The 20388-nt window shown below is 46.3% G+C and overlaps 1 protein-coding gene across 1 annotated transcript in view; it reads right to left on the bottom strand.

Moving 5' to 3' along the window:
• Nucleotides 1-20388, bottom strand: part of DNAH2 (dynein axonemal heavy chain 2) — a gene marked incomplete at its 5' end in the record, with an annotated part of 108325 nt that overhangs the window by 17358 nt on the left and 70579 nt on the right. Inside the window, 15 exons of the mRNA XM_023743950.1 lie at nucleotides 6693-6809; nucleotides 6988-7157; nucleotides 7838-7979; nucleotides 8110-8226; nucleotides 8439-8649; nucleotides 10238-10377; nucleotides 10484-10616; nucleotides 12221-12360; nucleotides 12868-13028; nucleotides 13290-13457; nucleotides 13802-13951; nucleotides 14103-14233; nucleotides 14370-14455; nucleotides 14661-14849; nucleotides 19308-19412. Coding sequence (XP_023599718.1) covers nucleotides 6693-6809; nucleotides 6988-7157; nucleotides 7838-7979; nucleotides 8110-8226; nucleotides 8439-8649; nucleotides 10238-10377; nucleotides 10484-10616; nucleotides 12221-12360; nucleotides 12868-13028; nucleotides 13290-13457; nucleotides 13802-13951; nucleotides 14103-14233; nucleotides 14370-14455; nucleotides 14661-14849; nucleotides 19308-19412 — 2160 coding nt within the window. The remainder of the gene's footprint in view (nucleotides 1-6692; nucleotides 6810-6987; nucleotides 7158-7837; nucleotides 7980-8109; nucleotides 8227-8438; nucleotides 8650-10237; nucleotides 10378-10483; nucleotides 10617-12220; nucleotides 12361-12867; nucleotides 13029-13289; nucleotides 13458-13801; nucleotides 13952-14102; nucleotides 14234-14369; nucleotides 14456-14660; nucleotides 14850-19307; nucleotides 19413-20388) is intronic.

Genomic DNA, 20388 nt, shown 5'->3' with positions numbered 1-20388 from the left:
CCAACTCGCCCACAGATGTTAGCCACATTCTCCAACTTAAAAGTAGTATTTTGGACTTTTTATTTCTTAACTTGTTTAAAACCCATGCATAGAAGAAGGCTGCTAATTCTTGGACCCAATCAAGAGTATATTTGCAGAACAGAAAACCTATTAAGAAGCTTTGGGTGGGCCCTAGCTGGTTTGACTCAGTGGATAGAGCATCAGCCTGCGAACTGAAAGGTCCCAGGTTCGATTCTGGTCAAGGGCACATGCCTGGGTTGTGGGCTCAATCCCCAGTGGGGGACTTGTAGGAGGCAGGTGATCCATGATTCTCTGTCAGCATGGATGTTTCTATCCAGTGGTTCTCAACCTGTGGGTCGTGACCCCTTTGGCGGTCTAACGACCTTTTCACAGGGGTCGCCTAAGACCATCCTGCATATCAGATATTTACATTACGATTCATAACAGTAGCAACATTACAGTTATGAAGTAGCAACGAAAATAATTTTATGGTTGGGTCACAACATGAGGAACTGTATTTAAAGGGCCAGAAGGTTGAGAACCACTGTTTCTATCTCTCACCCTCTTCCTTCCTCTCTGAAATCAATAAAAAATAAAAAATAAAAAAAAGAAGAAGCTTTGGGTGGGGCTCATGAGCAGCCTTTGAGGTATGGGCAGGTGTTTTGACTTGGGTGATTAGAGGTTCATGTTAGGCCTGCAGGTTTTTACACTTGTGTGGTTGACTTTTAACTAATCTTGCCTGGGTGAAAGGCTTTAAGCCGATCCTGAATTACTCTGACCTTGGCAGATGACTGTGTCTTTGTCCATAGGTGAATGGCTGTTCCTACAGAAGCAGGACTGTTTAAAATAGTGGCAAAAGAAAGAGGTGGGCTTCAAGGATGGCCTTCACGAGGTATAGCGGTGGTCTCAGGATAAAGGCTGCTATAGCTACCACACTAATATTGCCGACGAGGTTAAAGTGGGGTTAGATTGTTTTTAGCACTGATGGACAGAATATCAGATTTTTTTCTCTCATTAAACTTTGTTTTAATGGGTCTAAAAATTCTGTGACTGATTTTTTGTAAAGTTGTTTCCATTTAAAAGTACTTTTTAAAAAAACTAACAAACTAAAAACCTGCCACACACACATAAAAACCAAATGGTCCACAAAACATTCTCCTTTCTGAAAGTTTTACGACGCATTAATCATTAATCAGTCTTTTACTTTTCAACTTAAATGGCCAGTTGAGACCAACAGTTCTGAGGCCTTTCTTCCACCACCGAGTAAGACGGGGGTGGCAGGTGTTGGGGGGAAATGCGTTTAGCTTTCTGGGCAGACATGGTTACTTTGCCAGCTCCAGCTGCCCTCTTGTCCACAGCTTTGATGACACCCACAGCAACTGTCTGTCATGTCACGAACAGCCACACGGCCCAGAGGGTCAGAGAAGCTCTCAACACACATGGGCTTCCCAGGAGCCATACCAACAATGGCAGCATCACCAGATCTCAAAATCTTTGGGCCATCTTCCAGCTTTTTCCCAGAATGACGATCGATCTTCTCCTTCAGCTCAGCAAATTTGCAAGCAACGTGAGGGGTGACAACCCAGCACAGGTGCGTATCCAGCACTGATTTGGCCTGGATGGTTCAGGGTAATCAACTGAGCTGTGACGCCAGCTGCTTCCGATAGTGGGTTATTATTGCTGTCACCAGCCACATTGCCCCAATGCAATGAACATCTTTGACAGGCATGTTTTTTTTTTAATGTGTTAAGGGGTATGTTAAGTTCTTTTTAAAATTTTTTAAAATATATTTTTATTGATTTTAGAGAGGAAGGGAGAGGGATAGAGAGATAGAAACATCAATGATGAGACAGAATCATTGATCGGCTGCCTCCTGCACACCCCCTACTGGAGATTGAGCCTGCAACCTGGGCATGTGCCCTTGACAGGAATCAAACCTGGGACTCTTCAATCCACAGGCTGACGCTCTATCCACTGAGCCTGACTGACTAGGGAGACAGACATGTTCTTGACACTGAAGCCCACATTGTCCCCGGGAAGAGCTTTCCTTAAAGCTTCACGGTGCATTTCAACAGGCTTCCCTTCAGCTGTGACACTGACTGGAGCAAAGTCACCGCCTGCCGGGTTTGAGAGCACCAGTCTCCACCCGGCCCGCAGGGAAGGACCCATGCCACCAGTTCTGCAGACACCATGGAGGGGAAGCTGCAGGGGCTTGTCAGCTGGACCAGGTGGTGGCAGGATGCCATCCAGAGGGTCAAGCAGCGTGGTTCCACTGGCACTGCCATCTTTATGGGCAACTTTCCATCCCTTGAACCAAGCATGTTAGCACTTGGCTCCAGCATGTTGTCGCCGTTCCAACCAGAAATTGGCACAAATGCTACTGTGTCAGGGTTGTAGCCAATTTTTTTAATGCAGGTGCTGACTTCCTAAACAATTTCCTCATATCTCTCCTGGCCATAGGGGGGCTCAGTGGAATTCATTTTGTTAACAGCAACAATCAGCTGCTTCACACCCGGTGTGTAAGCCAGACAGGCATGCTCACGGGTCTGCCCATTCTTGGAGACGCCTGCTTCAAATTTACCAACACCAGCAGCAACAATCAGGATAGCATAAGCAGCCTGAGATGTGCCTGTAACCATTTACAGCTAGAACCTGTAGTACACACAAAACCTAATGCCTTGCCAGTTAAAAAGCAATGGTTTTTTTATATAGACTCTGTGTCCTGAGACATCAAAGGTGGTCACATAAAACTTGCTGGTCTCAAATTTCCACAGGGAGATATTAGTGGTGACACACATTCACGTTCAGCTTTCAGTTTATCCAAGACCCAGGCATACTTGAAGGAGCCCTTCTCCATCTCAGCAGTCTCCTTCTCAAATTTTTCAATGGTTCTTTTGTCAATCCCACCACACTTGTAAATCAGAGGGCCAGCAGTGGTAGACTTGTCGGAACCTATGTGTCCAATGACGATGATGTTGATATGAGGCTTGTCCTTTCCCATTTTGGCTTTTAGTTGTGGTGTTTACGACACCTATGTTCTGGCGGCAAACCCATTGTGAAAAAGAGAATATTAGGCCTTTTAACTGGCAAGGCTTTAGGTTTTGTGGGTCTACAGGTCCTAGCTTTAAGTGGTTATTGCCAGGCCTAGGTAGACAGCACTAGATCAGCTGTCCTGTTATTCAACTTCTCCTCCAGGCTAAGGAGGCAGTTATGAAGAGACTAGCCTGGAATCCATGTGGCCTGTCTACAGGCAGATGGGCTGGAACTATTGTTTTGGCTGCGATTTCAGGTGGTACGGGCAGGGTAGCAGGCATGCAGGTATTACCTACAACTTAAGGGAACATCCCTGAGCAAGTTAGGGGATTCCAAAAGGAGCAAAGCCATGCCTTGGCACACCAACGGCAGAGGACTTGTTCCCCACAAGGCTCCAGGGCACGGGCCTCAGCAGCATCAACAGCAGCTTCGGTTCAGGAATCTGCTGATGGTAATATTCCAGTTAGGATGCGTATGGGGACGAGCTGAAACCTTCCCTGAAAGGCAGTTTTCAAAGACCTCAGCAATCCCACAAAGAAAGCAGCAATATTAGCCGCTGTGGTACAGGGCTGACCCTACCTGCTCACAACCCAGAGTGGGGAACCCCGAGCTCAAAGGGGAGCTGAAATTGAAAGGATATACACAGGGTGACCATCTGGAGTGAGGAAAAGTTCCGGAACAAGATAATGGTGATGGCTGCACAACATGGTGAATGTAGTTCCTGCCACTGGCTTGTACACTTTACAATGGTTACAATGGTAAATTTTATGTGTATTTTACCACAATAACCCCCTCCTCCCAAAAAAGCAGATATGCACATGTGTATTTCCAACACCCCCTGTGCAGGAAATGCTCAGTGACTGCATTCGAGCTCTCACATGAATCTCTGGTTAGAAGTTTCTCCCAGTTTAGTGACGTTCACGGGTCATGGTTTCCAGATAACTGACATTCTGGTGATGCTAAAACAAAGATTTTCTCCATGTATCCTCATTCCTAAAAATACCACTGAGTTTCCACTCTGGTCTTTGGGGCAATAATGACTGGTTTTCTGGACGTAATTTTATGTGGAAGCCATGAGTGCCTGACTGACTCCTTGAATTCGAGCAATGCTCCTGAGAGACTTGAACTTGACCGAGTGTAGCCTCTGAAGTCCTACAGGAACCATGTCATTTCCAGTGAGTGACAGGCCTGATTATAATGTGAGGAGCCGAGACTGACCCTGAGAACCCCTCTTGTGGAGACGGAGCAGAATAAGAAACTGGGGAGGATGGGTTGGGGACTTTAACTTAAGAATGTTGGCTTCTAGATTTTTAACTCATAAAATCAAGATAATTTGATTTCAGATTTTAATTTACTTGGACTTTAGTTTACAAAGATTTAATCTCTGAAATCTAATTTCTCCCTGAGGGTTATATTCAAATTTGTGGAATTTGTGTACTATTATTATTGTAGCGTTTTAATGCTATCATTTAATCTTACTCCATAACCTCCAATATACTATGTTGAAATGTGACATAGCTTGGAGTGGGAAAGAGGAAAGAAAGTGAAGGTTTTCAACCTTGAGTAAACAATGGCCTTGAAGTAGATTAAGATTCTGTCTAGACCCATTTGAGAGCCTCTAGGGCAATTTCTAAGCCAGTGGTTCCTAACCCTTGTTGCATGTCAGAATCGGGCCTATGACACATACATTTTCAGGGCCCCAAACAAGTGAGTAAGGATTAAAACTGCTTACTCAAGATTCGGATTGACAGGCCCATCAGATCTCTGGCCCTAGAGCCGATGTACAGGCTTCCCACCTCTGGCTGGCTCTGATAAGAAGCCTTTCAAAATGCTGATTTCCAGGCTCTGAGAATCACTGAGGACCAAAGATTTGTACGTACTTGGCCGGTGGTGGAGCCCAGCCTCAGCACAGTGCTCTCTGCAAGTGGGTGGGAAAGGGTGCCGGATACTGAGCACGTGCATTTGGCTCTTACATGTCAAAGCCTATGTCACAGTAACAAAGGAGAAGTGTTGGCCCCCTGTCTGCTTACTCTTATCAAGTAGGCCTTCTCAAGAGGCCTCACATCAGGCGCTCTATAAATATTTGTCTAATGAATGATACTGCTGGCAGCTGACCCTAGAGGACCCATGTTTTACATATAAAGGAAACAATCCCTAATTATTTGGCCCAGGATATGATTCACCCAGAGGTGAGAAGCCTTTCCAAATAGATTGCCACACCTGTGATTATTCATGTGTGAAAAAGAGAGTAAAAGAGGGAAGGTCTCATGTGAGGTTGGGAGGTGACAGTGCAGCAGGAAAGGGGCAGTGGGGGAGCGTGTGCAGGCAGAAGCCCGCTGCCCAGCTGGTTGATTCTGCACAAACAGAATCAGAAGAGGCTTCAAGGGCAGCTTCACTCCCAATAGCAAAGATGCTGCAACAGGAAAGGACTGGGATGGCTGCGGTAGCAATGGCCTTGGAGTCAGGAAAGGCAGGTTCTAGCCCAGGTCGGTCAGTTATGAGCCAGTCACTTAATCTCACTAACCCTTGGGCTCCTCATCCGATTTGAGGATGTTGGACTCGGACTTGGCTATTTCCATAGTTGGTTTTGGTTAAAACATTTTGAAACAGTATGACCAGCTTCGGTTACATAAAATTTTAAAACTTCTATATAGTTCAAGATAGCATCAGCAAAGTTTGAGGACACGTGTAGATCAAGGAATTGGAATCAATGAACATGCCCATCAAAAAGGAAGTGGTTAAGTAAATGATGGTATAGCCATCCACTGGAATATCATGCAGTGGTAAAGGAGAGCAGAAACTCTTTATGTATCAATATGGAACAATCTTCAATGTACAGACAAATAAAAAAGGAAGGTGCAGAACAGTATATATAATGTAAAAGATTAAAAATATATATTTGTTTATATGTGCATAGAACACCCCTGGATGGATAAACAGGAATTTGTAACATTGGTTGCTTTCTAGGGAAGGGAGCTGGTAGATAGCGAGCAGAAGGTGGGAGGGAGACTTCTTATTGGATACTCTTTTATACATTTTGAATTTTAAACCATGTGATTGTATTGCCTATTAAATCAATGATAGAAAAATTAAATGATAGGCTAGAAGAATTTTGAACTCTTGATAATAGCACTCTACCTTCTGCCTTGCTTGAGAATTATCTGTGCACATACCTTACAGGAAATCACCTATTGGGTTATCTAAACTGTTCACAGTAAGTAAGTGCCTCTACTTCTGGGACAACACTGTCCTCCTACGTATTCGCTCAGACACCCTCAGTCCACAGCCTTCCGGTCCATAGCAGTGATGTCGACACTCTTGCCCTATTCCGCATCCCCCTTCCCAGCAAAGACCGATCTGCCACACAGATTTCATCAGTTAATATCTCAGGGCCCATGGTCAAGGCCATGACAGAGACAGGCAACTCCCAAGTCAGTTTTGCAAGGACTCCTCAGGGACAGTGCCCTCTGTGCCTTTGTAACCTTCTGCAGTCGGCTTAGCTTTCTTAGCCAGAGGCAGCCCATCTAAACAGGGCATAGAGTGGGAGGCAGACAGGAAGGGAGACGGGGAAAGAATTAGATGGGGAGAGATGAATGGTAACGAAGGATCCCTGAAATCAGGAGAGGGACCACAGCAGAAAAGACTGGCATGAGGCTCACCTCCTTCAGCTTCTCCTGGGCCTCTGCCAGCGCTGCTTGCTTCTCCTGAAGCTGGGCCAGCGCAGCGTTCATTCGGATCCGCTTGGGCTCCACCACCCGATACAGCCGCCCGTACATCTGCAGGGAGACAGCCAGGCGGTGGGGTCGCCCACCCACCCACTAACCCACCAGCGGTCCCTTCCTTCCCACCTGGGTCTTCCACTCCCCCAGCTTTCTCCTATGTGCACCCCCCTCTTCCCAGGCCCGCTTCCCTGCTTCCCTGCTCCCCACCCCACCCCACCCCACTCCTGCTGACCTCCATGGCCCGCACCCACATGCAGAGGGACTTGGCAGCGAGTGAGACGCGGCCAATGATGTCGGGCTGGAAGTCGGGCTGGGCGCAGTAGGCCCCGATCTTCTTCAGAACCTTATCTGAGATATTGTCTTTATCAAAGTTGATCAGTGATTTGATGAAATTCTGTTCCCCTGTGGGATGCAAATCAGGGCCTCAACGAGAAGGCCTAATGCCTCCCTCATTGTCCAGGTTGCATCTCCACTGCTTAGGCGTGGCCCTGTTTTCCCTCAGCCCAGTTCCCAAGGCCAGAATAACTGACGTCAGCCCACGTTCCTTCTGCTGACCGTGCTCCCTCCTCTAGACCCTCACAGGCCCAGGACCCTCCACAATCTCCCAGCCTCATTTCCCATCACTTACCACGAACAATCTCACCTGAACCACCACTCTCTCAAGCTTGCAGGCTATGTTCTACCAAGAGACATATAAGAGCCAAATGTGCCTTGTGACAGAACTCAAAGCAGAGAAAACCACAAGAACGAAACAGCAAAGACTCTTGGTTTTGATTCTTGCCCTTTTGGGAGGTGGAGGGGAAGCCATTCCTGCCCTGGATTTTGAGATATATTCCTATATCTTTATAACAATTTCTCTTTTTTTCTTTTTGCTTAATTTAAGATGAGTTGTTTTCTGTGACTTACAACCAAAGAATCTTAACTGATATTTATGTCTTTTCTTTCCCACCACACTGTATGCTCTTGGGGGTCAGCACAACGCCTCATTCATCTCTGTCCCTCCGAGTGCCTGGCTCACAGCAGATGATGAATAATAAACGTCGGGTGAATTGGTGCTCATTATCTCCTGGTTTCTAGCTTACCTAGCTGCCTCTTGGACTCTGCCCAAGTGGGCTCATTGCCTCGAAGAATCATGACTGCCTGCATCACTATCTCCACTTGGGCGGGGGGCCGTCCATAAGACTTGATCTCTCCTATGTCCTTCTTGTTCAGAGACTCCAAAGCCTGGGGAGAAAGGTTTCACTTAGGACACAGGGCCTAAGTCAACTCAGGTGGCAAGGCAGGTCCTTTATGGGGACAGAACCCCAGGGACCTGGAGACTCTTTCCTGGGTCTTCCCCGCCCCCCTGCAATACCCGCATGGCCTCTTCCAGGGCTGGCAATGCCTCTTCAAGATCCTTCTGGGCATTGTCAGCCAGTGCCTGGCACTTGACTTCCTCAATTGCAATCTTCTCACTATGGGCTGTGACGGCCTAGGAAGGAAGAGAGGATGAGGGTTTGTCTTCGCCTGGGGCAGAGGTGGGGGTGACGATGTTGGAGGTAACAAGGAAAGAAAATGCTACAACAGTTTGGAGGAATGGAACATGCATCCCGACAGAGTAACTGAGGGAGACCGGAAGCCTCTGCCTGCTGAGCACTGGGAGGAGAGGGGCCTGAGGGGGCAGGATACTGCCGGGGCCCCCACCTTCTGCTGCTCATCCGCCTCCCGCTTCTGCTGCACAATGATGACCAGGTACTCCTCGCACTGTTTCTGGAACTCAGCCACCTTTTTCTTGGCATCCTCCAGCTCCACAGACATCATCTCCACCTTTTCCCTCGTCTCATCGATCTTAAACAATCCTGTCCGCAGCTTATTGGCCTGGTCCAGCAGCTCCTGCCGCTTCTCTGCCAGCAGCCTGGGGGACAAAGGCGAGCACGGTGTGTGGAGAGGCAGGACTCCCAGAAAAGGGGGGGGGTCCCTAGACCAGCGGTTCTCAACCTGTGGGTCGCGACCCCTTTGGGGTCAAACGACCCTTTCACAGGGGTCGCCTAAGACCATCGGAAAACACATATATAATTACATATTGTTTTTGTGATTAATCACTATGCTTTCATTATGTTCAATTTGTAACAATGAAAATACATCCTGCATATCAGATATTTACATTATGATTCATAACAGTAGCAAAATTACAGTTATGAAGTAGCAACAAAAATAATTTTATGGTTGGGGGTCACCACAACATGAGGAACTGTATTAAGGGTCGTGGCATTAGGAAGGTTGAGAACCACTGCCCTAGACAGTCTCACTTCCCACCGTGTCTCAGCTCCCTATCTTCCTTTCTGTTGCCACCACACTCTGGTCAGGTTTTATTCTTTCCTTCCTGGATCATAGCCAACGGCTTCCCAACTGGACTTCGTGCTTCTGGACTCTCATCCTCTGATTTATTCTACCTCTCAGCTTGCTAGTCATCGTTTTCACCACACCATTTCCCCCCTGGGAGTCTGCCTCTGTCCCCCAGGGTGCGGCAGGCAGGGGGACTGCGTGAACTAGAAAAAACCTGCCCCGAGAGGGTGGCCATCTTTGTCTCTAGCCTGGTTTTTTCATGTGGGAATGAGTGTGGGCTCAGTATTGCCAAAATTTCTGATTTTCAGAGAGAAGTTGAAAATCTGGATTTTTCTAAGGCTCCCGAGTTTTAAATGTTGGCACCTCATTCAAAAAGTTTTAACATTATCCAAGCCATAAAAACTGTCTATGCAGGATTGTTTTCTGGACTAAATAAGAAAATGCATGTAGAGGGCTTAGCATGGTAACCAGCAAATAGTAAACGCAATGTAAGCCTACAATCCAGGGAAGGCAAGGACTTGACTTTGCTAGCTGGCATATTGTAAGTATCTAGAATAGTGCCTGGCACATAGTAGGTGCTCAACAATACATATTTAATTGAGGACTAAATGTTGACTATCATTATTATTACGAATGGCATTTTCTTCCCCTTGATTAAAATACTGAATCCAATAAATGAGGGTTGGTTTTTTTTTTACATTTCTCTTATATCCTTCAAAACAAATTATTGTTGTGTTAAGCACATAAAAATACTCAACACACCTTAATAAATAAATATGTAATTCTTGGGAATGGTGGAAAGTCTAGAAGATATTAAAGGCAGAGAGGAGAGGACGGGTGTATATGTTATGGGTAAAGTGGCAGTGTCACCATTGTATTGTGGTTGGAAAAAGAAACATCATTCCAGAAAATAAGGACAAAGAGAGTGTGAAGAGGGCTCTAGAGACTGCCACCCCCCTGGAGGATCCATCTCTCCTTTACTCATTTCCTGGGCAAACTTAAAACCCCTTCATCTCTACTATTCCACACCAGTGCCCAGGTCCTTGAGCCAGTCCTCCTGGCCAGCTCCCGGATATTTCCCATGATACCATTTCAGTAATTGCCCTCAAAAGACACCAAGCTCCCTGGCCCTCTATGTCCCCAACGCTTCGTCATACTTCTTATATCCAGACACCAGTTCCAGGTAGTTGGTGGGTGTGACATAGTTGTGTCTTCGCAGTTCCAACAGCATCTTCTGGGAATATTGAGCCACTGACCAGTGCATGGTGACGAAGATCTGGGCCACCTTCCTGTGGATCTGAGGCCAAAGGATAAAGGCTATAGGACAGAGAGTGGTGGCAAATGGAGAAGGAAACAGAAGAGAGCCCAGGGGGTGTGGAGAGAGATGGGAAGGAGGGTCTCACGTTCTCCTGAGTTCCCAGGTCGACTCCCATGAGGTACTTCTCAGCCACTTCTAGCAGGGCTTCACGGGGCCACTCTGAGAACCAGTTGATCGTAGTGCAGTTCACCAAGGCTGGGTACTGGCGGATCCAGTTCCTGGAGAGGGGTTTTGAGAGGCAGTTAAGTCCACCTGCAGAGTCAGCCTCCGGCTACTGGCTTTGTCACAGGTCCACCTCCTTTCTAGGAACCTGAGTGCTCCTGTATCTCCTTGTCCAGATTCTGCTCCCCTCAGAACTAGTTCCTGGGCAAACTTAAAACGTATTTAGAAACAGGTTCTGAGGCCAGAAAAGCCGGATTCCACATTTTTAGGGGTGCATCTTGGGCAAGTGAACTAATCTTTTGAATGTCAGCTTTCTAATCTCTAAAATGAGAATAACAAAGCATACCAACTAGGGTTGTTAGGAGATTCAGTGGGGTGACATGTAAAATACAGTGCCTGGTACGTGGTAAATACACCATAACTATAAAAGAAAATAGCCCTAGCTGGCTTGGCTCAGTGGATAGAGCATCGGCCTGCGGACTGAAGGGTCCCAGGTTGAATTCCGGCCAAGGGCACATGCCTGGGTTGCGGGCTCCATCCCCAGTGTGGGGTGTGCAGGAGGCAGCCATTCAATGATTCTCTCTCATCATTGATGTTTCTATCTCTCTCCTCCCTTCCTCTCTGAAATCAATATATATATATATATATATATAAAATTATTAAAAAAATAAATAAATAAAAGAAAACAAAATAGCAACCCACATTGCCTCCCCGTACAAGTTCTGTCTTCATCCTACTTTCTAATGCTTTATAAAATCTAGTCATAACAAGAATGGACAAATGAAATGTGATCTGTACATACAATGCAATATTATTCAACCTTAAAAAGAAAAGAGATTCTGATACATGCTACAACATGGATGAACCTTGAGGACATTATGCTAAATGAACTAAGCAAGTCACAAAAAAGACTCTATGATTCCAGTTAGATGAGATATATAGAAATAGAAAGTAGATGGTGGTTGCCAGGAGATGGGGGAATGGAAGAAATGGGAAGTTATTCAGTGGGTGTGGAGTTTTATTCTGCAAGATGAGAAATTTTAGAGATCTGTTGTACTACCACGTGAATATACTCAACACTACTGAGCTGTACACTTAAAAATTGTTAAGATGGCCCTGACTGGTTTGGCTCAGTGGATAGAGCGTCGGCCTGCGGACTGAAGGGTCCCAGGTTCGATTCCGGTCAAGGGCATGTACCATGGTTGTGGACACATTCCTAGTAGGGGGTGTGCAGGAGGTAGCTGATCGATGTTTCTCTCTCACTGATGTTTCTAACTCTCTATCCCTCTCCCTTCCTCTCTGTAAAAAAATCAATAAAATATATTTTTAAAAAATGGTTAAGATGGTAAATTTTATGTTTTGCAGTTTTCATCGCAATTAAAAATTTAAGAACAAAACAAAAAATCACCCTCTTACTCCCTCCCCCCACAAAAAACACACACAATCTAGTCACACCAAGAGGGAGAGGACAACTTCTATGTAAATAGCAGAGACTTCCTGAAAAAAGGCAAGATCTATGGAAAGGAGATGGCGCATTCAGGGGGTAGGGACTGGCACTCTTCATGGGACTCACTCCAAGAAGGCATGGAAGGCCAGAGAGGGGAGGAAACGTGCTGGGCTATCACAGGGCGGGAGGGAGAGGCTATATAACAGGAGTTACCTGAAGGGGTCGCCCACAGGGCTGAGGCAGAGAACAATGTGCAGGTTGTTGCGCACGCGCTCGATGAGGTAGGCAAAGAGGCTGTCCGAGGACTCTGACACCTGATCTGCCCGGGCCTGCTCTATGATCTGCATCTGGATCTGCACAGAAGCCATAGAGCATTTGTTTGTTTGTTTTTTATTGATTTCAGAGAGGAAGGGAGAGGGAGAGGGAGAGAGAAACATCAATGATGAGAGAGAATCATTGATTGGCTGCTTCCTGCATGCCCCACACTGAGGATGGAGCCCGCAACCTAGGCATGTGCTCTGACCAGGAACTGAACCGTGACCTCCAGGTTCATAGGTCCATGCTCAACCACTGAGCCACACTGGCTACGCTGAGGGCTGCAGTTTCAATGGCAGAACCCGAGGGGGCAGCAGGTGAGGCTCAGCTGACAGGGTGTAGGTTTTAAAGTAGCTCCACCCAATAGGGTCCCTAGAAGGAAGATGACTGAAGAGAAACAGCTCTTCCAGCTAACTGGGGCGGGGGGGGGGGGGGGCGTGTAGACAGAGTGGGGGGCACAGTAGCATATTCTGGGATCTGGGCTTCTTCAGGTTAGTCAGGAAGGTCAAAGAATCAATAAGTTGAGGGCATGGAAGGAATCATACTTCTTCAAATTCATCGGTCTTGTAGAGATTTGGGACCTCGCCTGAGCTGAGGATGTTGTTAATGTCCTCTAGGAATGATTCGTCAGCAATTTGGGTATCCACAAAAAGGAAGGATGTAGCTTTGAGTTCTACCCCAGTTTGCCGGTATAGACGCTTGATATCTGAGCCAGATGAGAAAAGAAGGAGAAGGGAACAGACAGACTCTTCAGGTTCACCTGCCCATCTCTTATTCCTCTTCCAAGATTTAGGTATCTTACTCCAGCCTTCAACACATACACACATCATGCTATACTCCACATGGGCCTGGCACAGCTCACTATCTGGCTTCCATCCTTCCTCTCTCTTGTCATTGCAGCAAGTCAGGCACCTGATCTTTCACTCCTAGCCCCAAACCCTCTCCTGTTTCAGAAACCCAGCCATACCTTCTCGGAACTCTTGCTTCCGGTAATGTTTGTTGACTTCAATCTGGAAGGTGATGTACTCGCAGATGGATGAGGCCAAGCGGGCCAGACTCTGGCGCCCACTGCCCCCAATGCCCACCAAGAGCATGTTGCCCCGAGGCTGTCCAATGACCCGCACAATCCTTGTGACTAGGGGTAGGGAGGTGGGGAATAAGGGCAATGAGTTGGCTGAGCAACCTCAGGGGACCTCCAGGCCCTAGACTAGGGACTGGGATACCTGAAACTGAAATAGAGGGACCAAGAGGTGTGGAAAGAGGTTAGTATTGAAGCCCTGGTGGCAATTCAACTTTTAACCTCTACCATGTCTGTTAGACACCGCTGTTAAGAAAAAGTCCCACCCATTGCCACAAGGGCATCTGGAGCCAGGAAGGAAGGTAACTTCTGGAAGAGACCTGGGAAGGAATCCATATTTCCTTGGAAATACCACATAAATTGGGAGGCTGGGGAAGGAGATGGGAATAGGAAATGCTCACTGTGCTCAATAGCCTCTCGGAAGAGCACCAGATTCATTGGCACGACAGAAGGTGACAGATTGTACTCCTTTAGGGCCGTCTCCATGGCTGTCTTCAGCACCGTCAGATCAGTTAGGTCTTCATACACCTTGGGCTCCCTCAAGAAGTCCCCTGGGTCATGGGAAGAGGGGGTCAGAGTCTCAAATGCCTGGTCTTCCCCACACTTCCCCAAAGAGCTCTAAGCATCAGGTCTCCATGCCCAACCCTCCTTCTATCCCATCTCCAGAGTCTCCAGCCTATAGTAGCACAGCTCCCAGCTCACCAAAGATAGGAGGACGTTTGTTGGGACAAAGATTATGAAATGTGAGGTCAAAGAAGGAGCCGAGTTTGTCACTTAAGATAGTCACAAAAGCTTCTGTGTCTGCCGTGTCAACCAATCGGTCAGAGAAGACTCTGTTGGGAGGGAGTTGGGGTGAGATCTAGGAATAAGGAGACTGACCCTAGGAAAAGGAGCATCAGGGTGGGGTTAGAAGCAGGGCTCGGAGCAAGGCTGCTGAAATCTGGATCTGGAGGGACGTGCACATCTCACCTGAAACATTCATGGATCCAGAGCCGTGTAATGCTGGACTTGGTGTCGTGGAAGTCCTTGTTGGCTCTGAGCATGCCCTGAAATACCTGGGGAAGAGGCATGCTAGTGATATGGAGGAAGGAAAGAGATTTCCTTCAGAAATTTTAGTGGTCAGGTCAGAGAATGCAGCATTCGAGGATGCAGGTGATTTGGGGTCTATCGAATGCTACTGAGCTCCAAGGTTTACTTGAGAAGAGAATACCTGTAAGAAAGCTGTGCCAGGCAAAAGGGGCAAGTGAGACAGAGTTTTACCTTGGAGATATCTCGAAGGTTGAAGAGGTAATGGATCTTGGCAGGTGTGGGCAGGAAGCGCTGGACCACAGTGTTGTACACATCTAAAGTGGCCTCAGTCACCACATTCCCAATGGGCTTCACCTCTTCCTCAAAGTCCTGAAGCTTCTGATTGATCATGGTGCCAAATATTCGGATGATCTGAGACTCCTAGAAAAAGGCCTCTGATTAACTTTCACAGGTTCCTGGCTTTTTAGCCAGGACTGAGACAGGGTGAAGTGAATGAAGCACTCATCTTGGGGAACAATTTAAGAAGCACACAAAAAAACAAAAAAACAAAAACCTCCTCAGAAATCAAGAGAAATAACATTTTAATGCAATATTTAAAAATCAGCCCTAGCCTGTTTTGCTCAGTGGATAGTGTTGGCCTACGGACTGAAGAGTCCCACGTTCAATTCCAGTCAAGGGCACATGCCTGGACTGCAGGCTCCATCCCCAGTAGGGGGCATGCAGGAGGCAGCCGATCAATGATGTTTCTATCTCTCTCTCCCTCTCCCTTCCTATCTGAAATCAATAAAAATACATTTTTTTAAAAAAATCAAAATTAGGCTCTAGCCAGTTTGGCTCAATGGATAGAGCATTGGGCCAAAGGGTCCCAGGTTCAATTCTGGTCAAGGGCACATACCTTGGTTGCAGGTTCCTCCCAGGCTTGGGCCCTGGGAGGGGCTCATGAAGGAGGCAACCAATCGATGTGTTTCTCTCACATGGATGTTTCTCTCTGTCTTTCCCTCTCTCTTCCACTGTTCCTTAAAAAAAAAAAATCAATGGAAAAATATCCTCTAGTGAGGATTAACAAACAAACAAAAATCAAAATTAGAACTTCCTAATGGCAGTGTAGGTAAATGCTGTACTTGAATCCTCCCACAACCACATAAATAATACAACTAAACTATAGAACAACCATTATTCAGAACCACCTGAAATCTAGCTGAATGAAAGTCATACAACGAGGGATTTAAAGAAGAAGCCACATCGAGACTGGTAGGAGGAGCAGAGACACTGAATAGGCTGTTCCCACATCATGTGTGTCGGTTTAAAATCGGGAGGGCTATCTTGGCTGTGGAGGTTACCCTTTGAGGAGCAAGGGGTTCCAGCCCCACACCTGACCCCCCACCCCCCAGTCCAGGGTTCCAGTGCCAGGAAGACAAGTCCCCATAACTTCTGGCTATAAAAACCAGTGGATATTGAGGCTGAGAGAGATGGAAGGCTGCTGGGGTTCCAGGCAGTTCCTCTTAAAGGGCCCAAGCACAGACTTACTTGGACTTACTCCCTCTGAGCTACAATGCTGGGCAGCAGCTTGAAAGGAACCAGGGATATATGGGGAGAAACTGAAATGTCTGGCATCAGGGTGAGAGCTGGAGAGGAGCAGCTTTCTGCCAGACAAAACGCTGACAGAGACCATCATTCCTTTTCTGAAACACGCCCCCCACCAACACACATACACACACAGGACTGACAGACAGAGCCATATCTGAGTCTCCATCAACCTGGCTCACACTGTTTGCCCTGCCCTAGTGATTCCCTGAGACGCTGGCCCACCCAACTTGCAGGCCCACCCAAGCAATTCCCAGTGGCTTTCCCATACAATGGCCTCTTGCCTCATGCTTCAGACTTTTGTAAAATCTCTCAAACAAGCAGCATCTGGCTTCTATGTACCCGCTACCTCTTGCTAAGTGGCTCCAGGCCCAGCACTAGTAGAAGCCTGCATTGGCTCACAGCTTGGCCTCTCCTGGGTACCTCCAAGCATAATACAAGTAGCAGCCATGTGCAGATTACTCTCTACCTTGTGTCCTCCAGGCAGGACACAGGCAGTGGCTGACTTTGTGCCTCCAAGAGGCCCCAGAGCCAGTGCACCTGGTGGACAGTTTCAGACCACACCAGATTACAACCCTACCATCTCCATGAGCAACACATACTCAAGGTGAGCACCAAAGCCCTACTAAAGTAAGTCCTGCTCCATAGAGTTGACTCTTGCACAATAGCTCTTCAACTGTAGTTGTAGCTGGTCATCACAGACAGTCCTCACAGCTGATCGGCCTGGAGAGGTCAATCCCTCCCAGTGATGCCAACAGCAATCAAGGCTCAATTACAACAGGACAGTGCACACAGCCCACACAGGGGCACACCTGGAGTGCCCAGCTTGGGTGACTGGAGAGGTTGCACCACTGGGCCCTACAGGATACCTACTACACAAGGCCATTCTACCAAGTCTGGGAGACGTAGCAGCTCTACCTAATATAGGAAAGCAGTCAAAATTCAGTGACAAAGAAAACAGGTCCCAAATAAAAGAAAGGGATAAATCACCAGAAAAAGAATGAAATGAAATGGAGGATAGCAAGCTACCAGATATACATAGTTCAAAACAATGGTTAGAAGGATGCTCAAGGAACTTAGTGAGAACTTCAATAGTATGAAAAGGGACATAGAAACAATAAAAAAAGTACCAGTGAGAAATGAAGGATACACTAACTGAAATGAAGAATAATTTATAGTGAGTCAACAGAGTAGATGATGCCAACAACCAAATCAGTGATTTGCAATATAAGGAAACAAAAAATACCCAATCAGAACAGAAAAAAGAAAAGAGAATCCAAATGAAGATAGTGTAAGGAGCCTCTGGGACTTCAAGCGTACCAATATTCACATCATGGGGGTACCAAAAGGAGAAGAGAGAAAACAAGAAATTGAATATCTATTTGAAAAAAATAATGTCAGAAAACTTCCCTTACTTGAAGAAAATAGACATACAAATCCAGGAAGCACAGAGAGTTTCAAACAAGATGAACCCAAAGAGTCTCCCACTACGATGCATCATAATTAAATCTTAAAAGCAGCAAGAGAAAAGCAGTTAGCTACCTACAAGGGAGCTTCCAATAAGACTGTCAGCTGATTTCTCAACAGAAACTTTGCAGGCCAGAAGGGAGTGGCAAGAAATATTCAAAGTGATGAAAAGCAAGGACCTACAACCAAGATTACTCAGAAAAACTATACTTTAGAATTGAAGGTCAATAAAGAGCTTCCTGACAAGAAAAAGCTAAAACAGTTTATCACCACCAAACAATTATTACATGAAATGTTAAAAGGTCTTCTTTAAGAAAAAAAAAAGATTAAAAATATGAACAATAAAATGGCAATAAATACATATCTATCAACAATTGCATCTAAAAATCAAAATAAATAAACAAGCAGAACAGAAACAGACTCATAGATACGAAGAACATTTTGACAGTTGCCAGATGGGAGGAGGTGTGGAGGATGAGTGAAAAAGATGAAGAAATTTAGAAGTACAAATTGGTAGTTAAAGAATAGTTATGGGAATGTAAAGTACAACATAGGGAATATAGTCAACAATATTCTAATAACTACATATGGTGTCAGTTGGGTACAAGATTTATCAGGATGATCACTTAGTAAGTTAAATAATGTCTGGGTTGTACATCTCAAACTACTATAATATTGTATTTCAACTGTACAGTGGGGCCTTGACTTACGAGTTTAATTCGTTCCGTGACGGAGCTCGTAACTCAAATTACTTGTATGTCAAATCAACAATGAATGAGTGAGACACGTGATGCTGGGCTGATGTTGTGGCGTTCACTGTGACGTTCGCTGTGCCAACTAGCAGTGGGGTATCTGAAGCTGGCTTGTAACGCGAATTTTAGCTCGCAACTCAAAGCAAAAAATCGGCCGAGAGACGGCTCATATCTTGAAAAACTCGTTAGTCGGGACACTCGTAAGTCAAGGCCCCACTGTAATTGAAAAATTTTAAAATGATCTGAAAAATTTAAATTAATGCAAAATACCTATGATGAACAAATCCCAACATTTTAAATAAAAATGGGATTAGTATTTATTGATTTTTATTTTTATTTATTTATTTTTTAAAATATATTTTATTGATTTTTTACAGAGAGGAAGTGAGAGAGATAGAGAGCCAGAAACATCGATGAGAGAGAAACATCGATCAGCTGCCTCCTGCACATCTCCTACTGGGGATGTGCCCGCAACCCAGGTACATGCCCTTGACCGGAATCGAACCCGGGACCTTTCAGTCCGTAGGCCGACGCTCCATCCACTGAGCCAAACCGGTTTCAGCTTGATTTTTATTTTTGCCTCAGGCTCAAATATGGCTCAGCATGATACTGTGCCAATCTTGTATTTATTTTAAATTTTTGTATTTTGTTCATAATGAAGTTTTGCGCCTACTTTTGAAAAAAATTGCATTAAAATGTTATTTACTTTGATTACTGAATATCTGTGGCAACCCTGAGTGCTCACTGGCCACACCCTAATCCTGGCAATGCTCTAGCTCTCAGCCTTGTAGGACTTACCTTCCTGAGCCTATTCTGGACCCCCTGCATTCTCTGCCCACTGGACAATGAGGCTTGACATTCAGAGCCAGTAAGCTATACTTCTATCCTGTGGCTCTCCTGGCGGAGAAGCGGAGGTTTCTACAGATGGCTGTCTCCCCTCCACATATTACAGCTCCCTATATGCGGCTCTGCTCAAGGGGTCCCCAGGCCCCTCCTTGATCTGCCCCTCATTTTCTAGGACACAGATGACTTTGCCTTCTACAGTTCCCCCTCTGCTAGTCCCAGTTGCCCTCACTGTGGGGAAGGTCATGTTGATGATGTTGAAGCGACTCTGCAGCCTTGAGGAGATGACAGTCCGTCCACCCCCGGAAGGGCCCATGGCAGCCATCAGGAACATGTCCTAGAGAGCAAAGACAAGATCAGACAGAGAGACATGTGAGAAGAAGGGATGAGAGGAGGCAAAGAAATAGGGATGATGTGAAAGGAGCCAGGAGGACGAGAGGACACGAAGGGACCAATGGGAAGAGGGACAGGGACAGAATCAGCAGGGAGAGACACGGAGTAAGGGGGCAGGGAAAGGTAAAGCGAAGAAAGGGATTAGGGACATCGTTGTAGAATTATTAAAGTGACGTATTTGTTTTTATTTCGTCATTATAATGCATGTACCCAAATTAGGAAATAGAGGTAAGTTAAAAACCAACATTTAGTTATGTCTTCTAGACTTTTTTCAGGTATATATATATCAATCCACATGTGTGCATGTATATATTCTCAGAAACATATGAATATGTTACTTATAGGTGAGTTTTTGGCCCTGAGTGCCAGGTAGATGACCGCCCTGGAAATCAGGCTGGAATGGCTGCTGTCCCTTGACTCAGGAAAAAGAAACAAACAAGATGCCCAGAATCCCATGGGAGAAGAGCCAGGACTGAAGGGAGCTGCCCGGATCCTGGGTGGGGAGCAGAGAACTGATACCATGGGGGTGATTACTACAGCAATGGGAGACAGAGAAGGCCTGGAGAGGGGAGTTGTAGACTCTGGGCACCTAGACCCGTGGTCGGCAAACTGCGGCTCGAGAGCCACATGCGGCCCTTTGGCCCCTTGAGTGTGGCTCTTCCACAAAATACCATGTGCAGGCGCGCGTACAGTGCCATTGAAACTTCGTGGCCCATGCGCAGAAGTCGGTTTTCGGCCTGGGCGAGTCTACTTTGAAGAAGTACTGTTGATATTTGGCTCTGTTGACTAATGAATTTGCCGACCACTGACCTAGACAGTTCTGGGTGGCACAAGGTTGGCATGTAAGCATGGTATTAGAGGCCTGGAAAAGGAGTGGAAGTTAGAGGACAGTATCTTTGGTCAGAGTCAATGAAGAGAGT

The sequence above is a fragment of the Myotis lucifugus genome, unplaced genomic scaffold (assembly GCF_000147115.1).
Source record: "Myotis lucifugus unplaced genomic scaffold, Myoluc2.0 scaffold_420, whole genome shotgun sequence".
Taxonomy (NCBI): Eukaryota; Metazoa; Chordata; class Mammalia; order Chiroptera; family Vespertilionidae; genus Myotis; species Myotis lucifugus.
The sequence above is the reverse complement of the archived record's forward strand: the minus strand, read 5'-3'. Positions and strand labels throughout refer to the sequence as shown.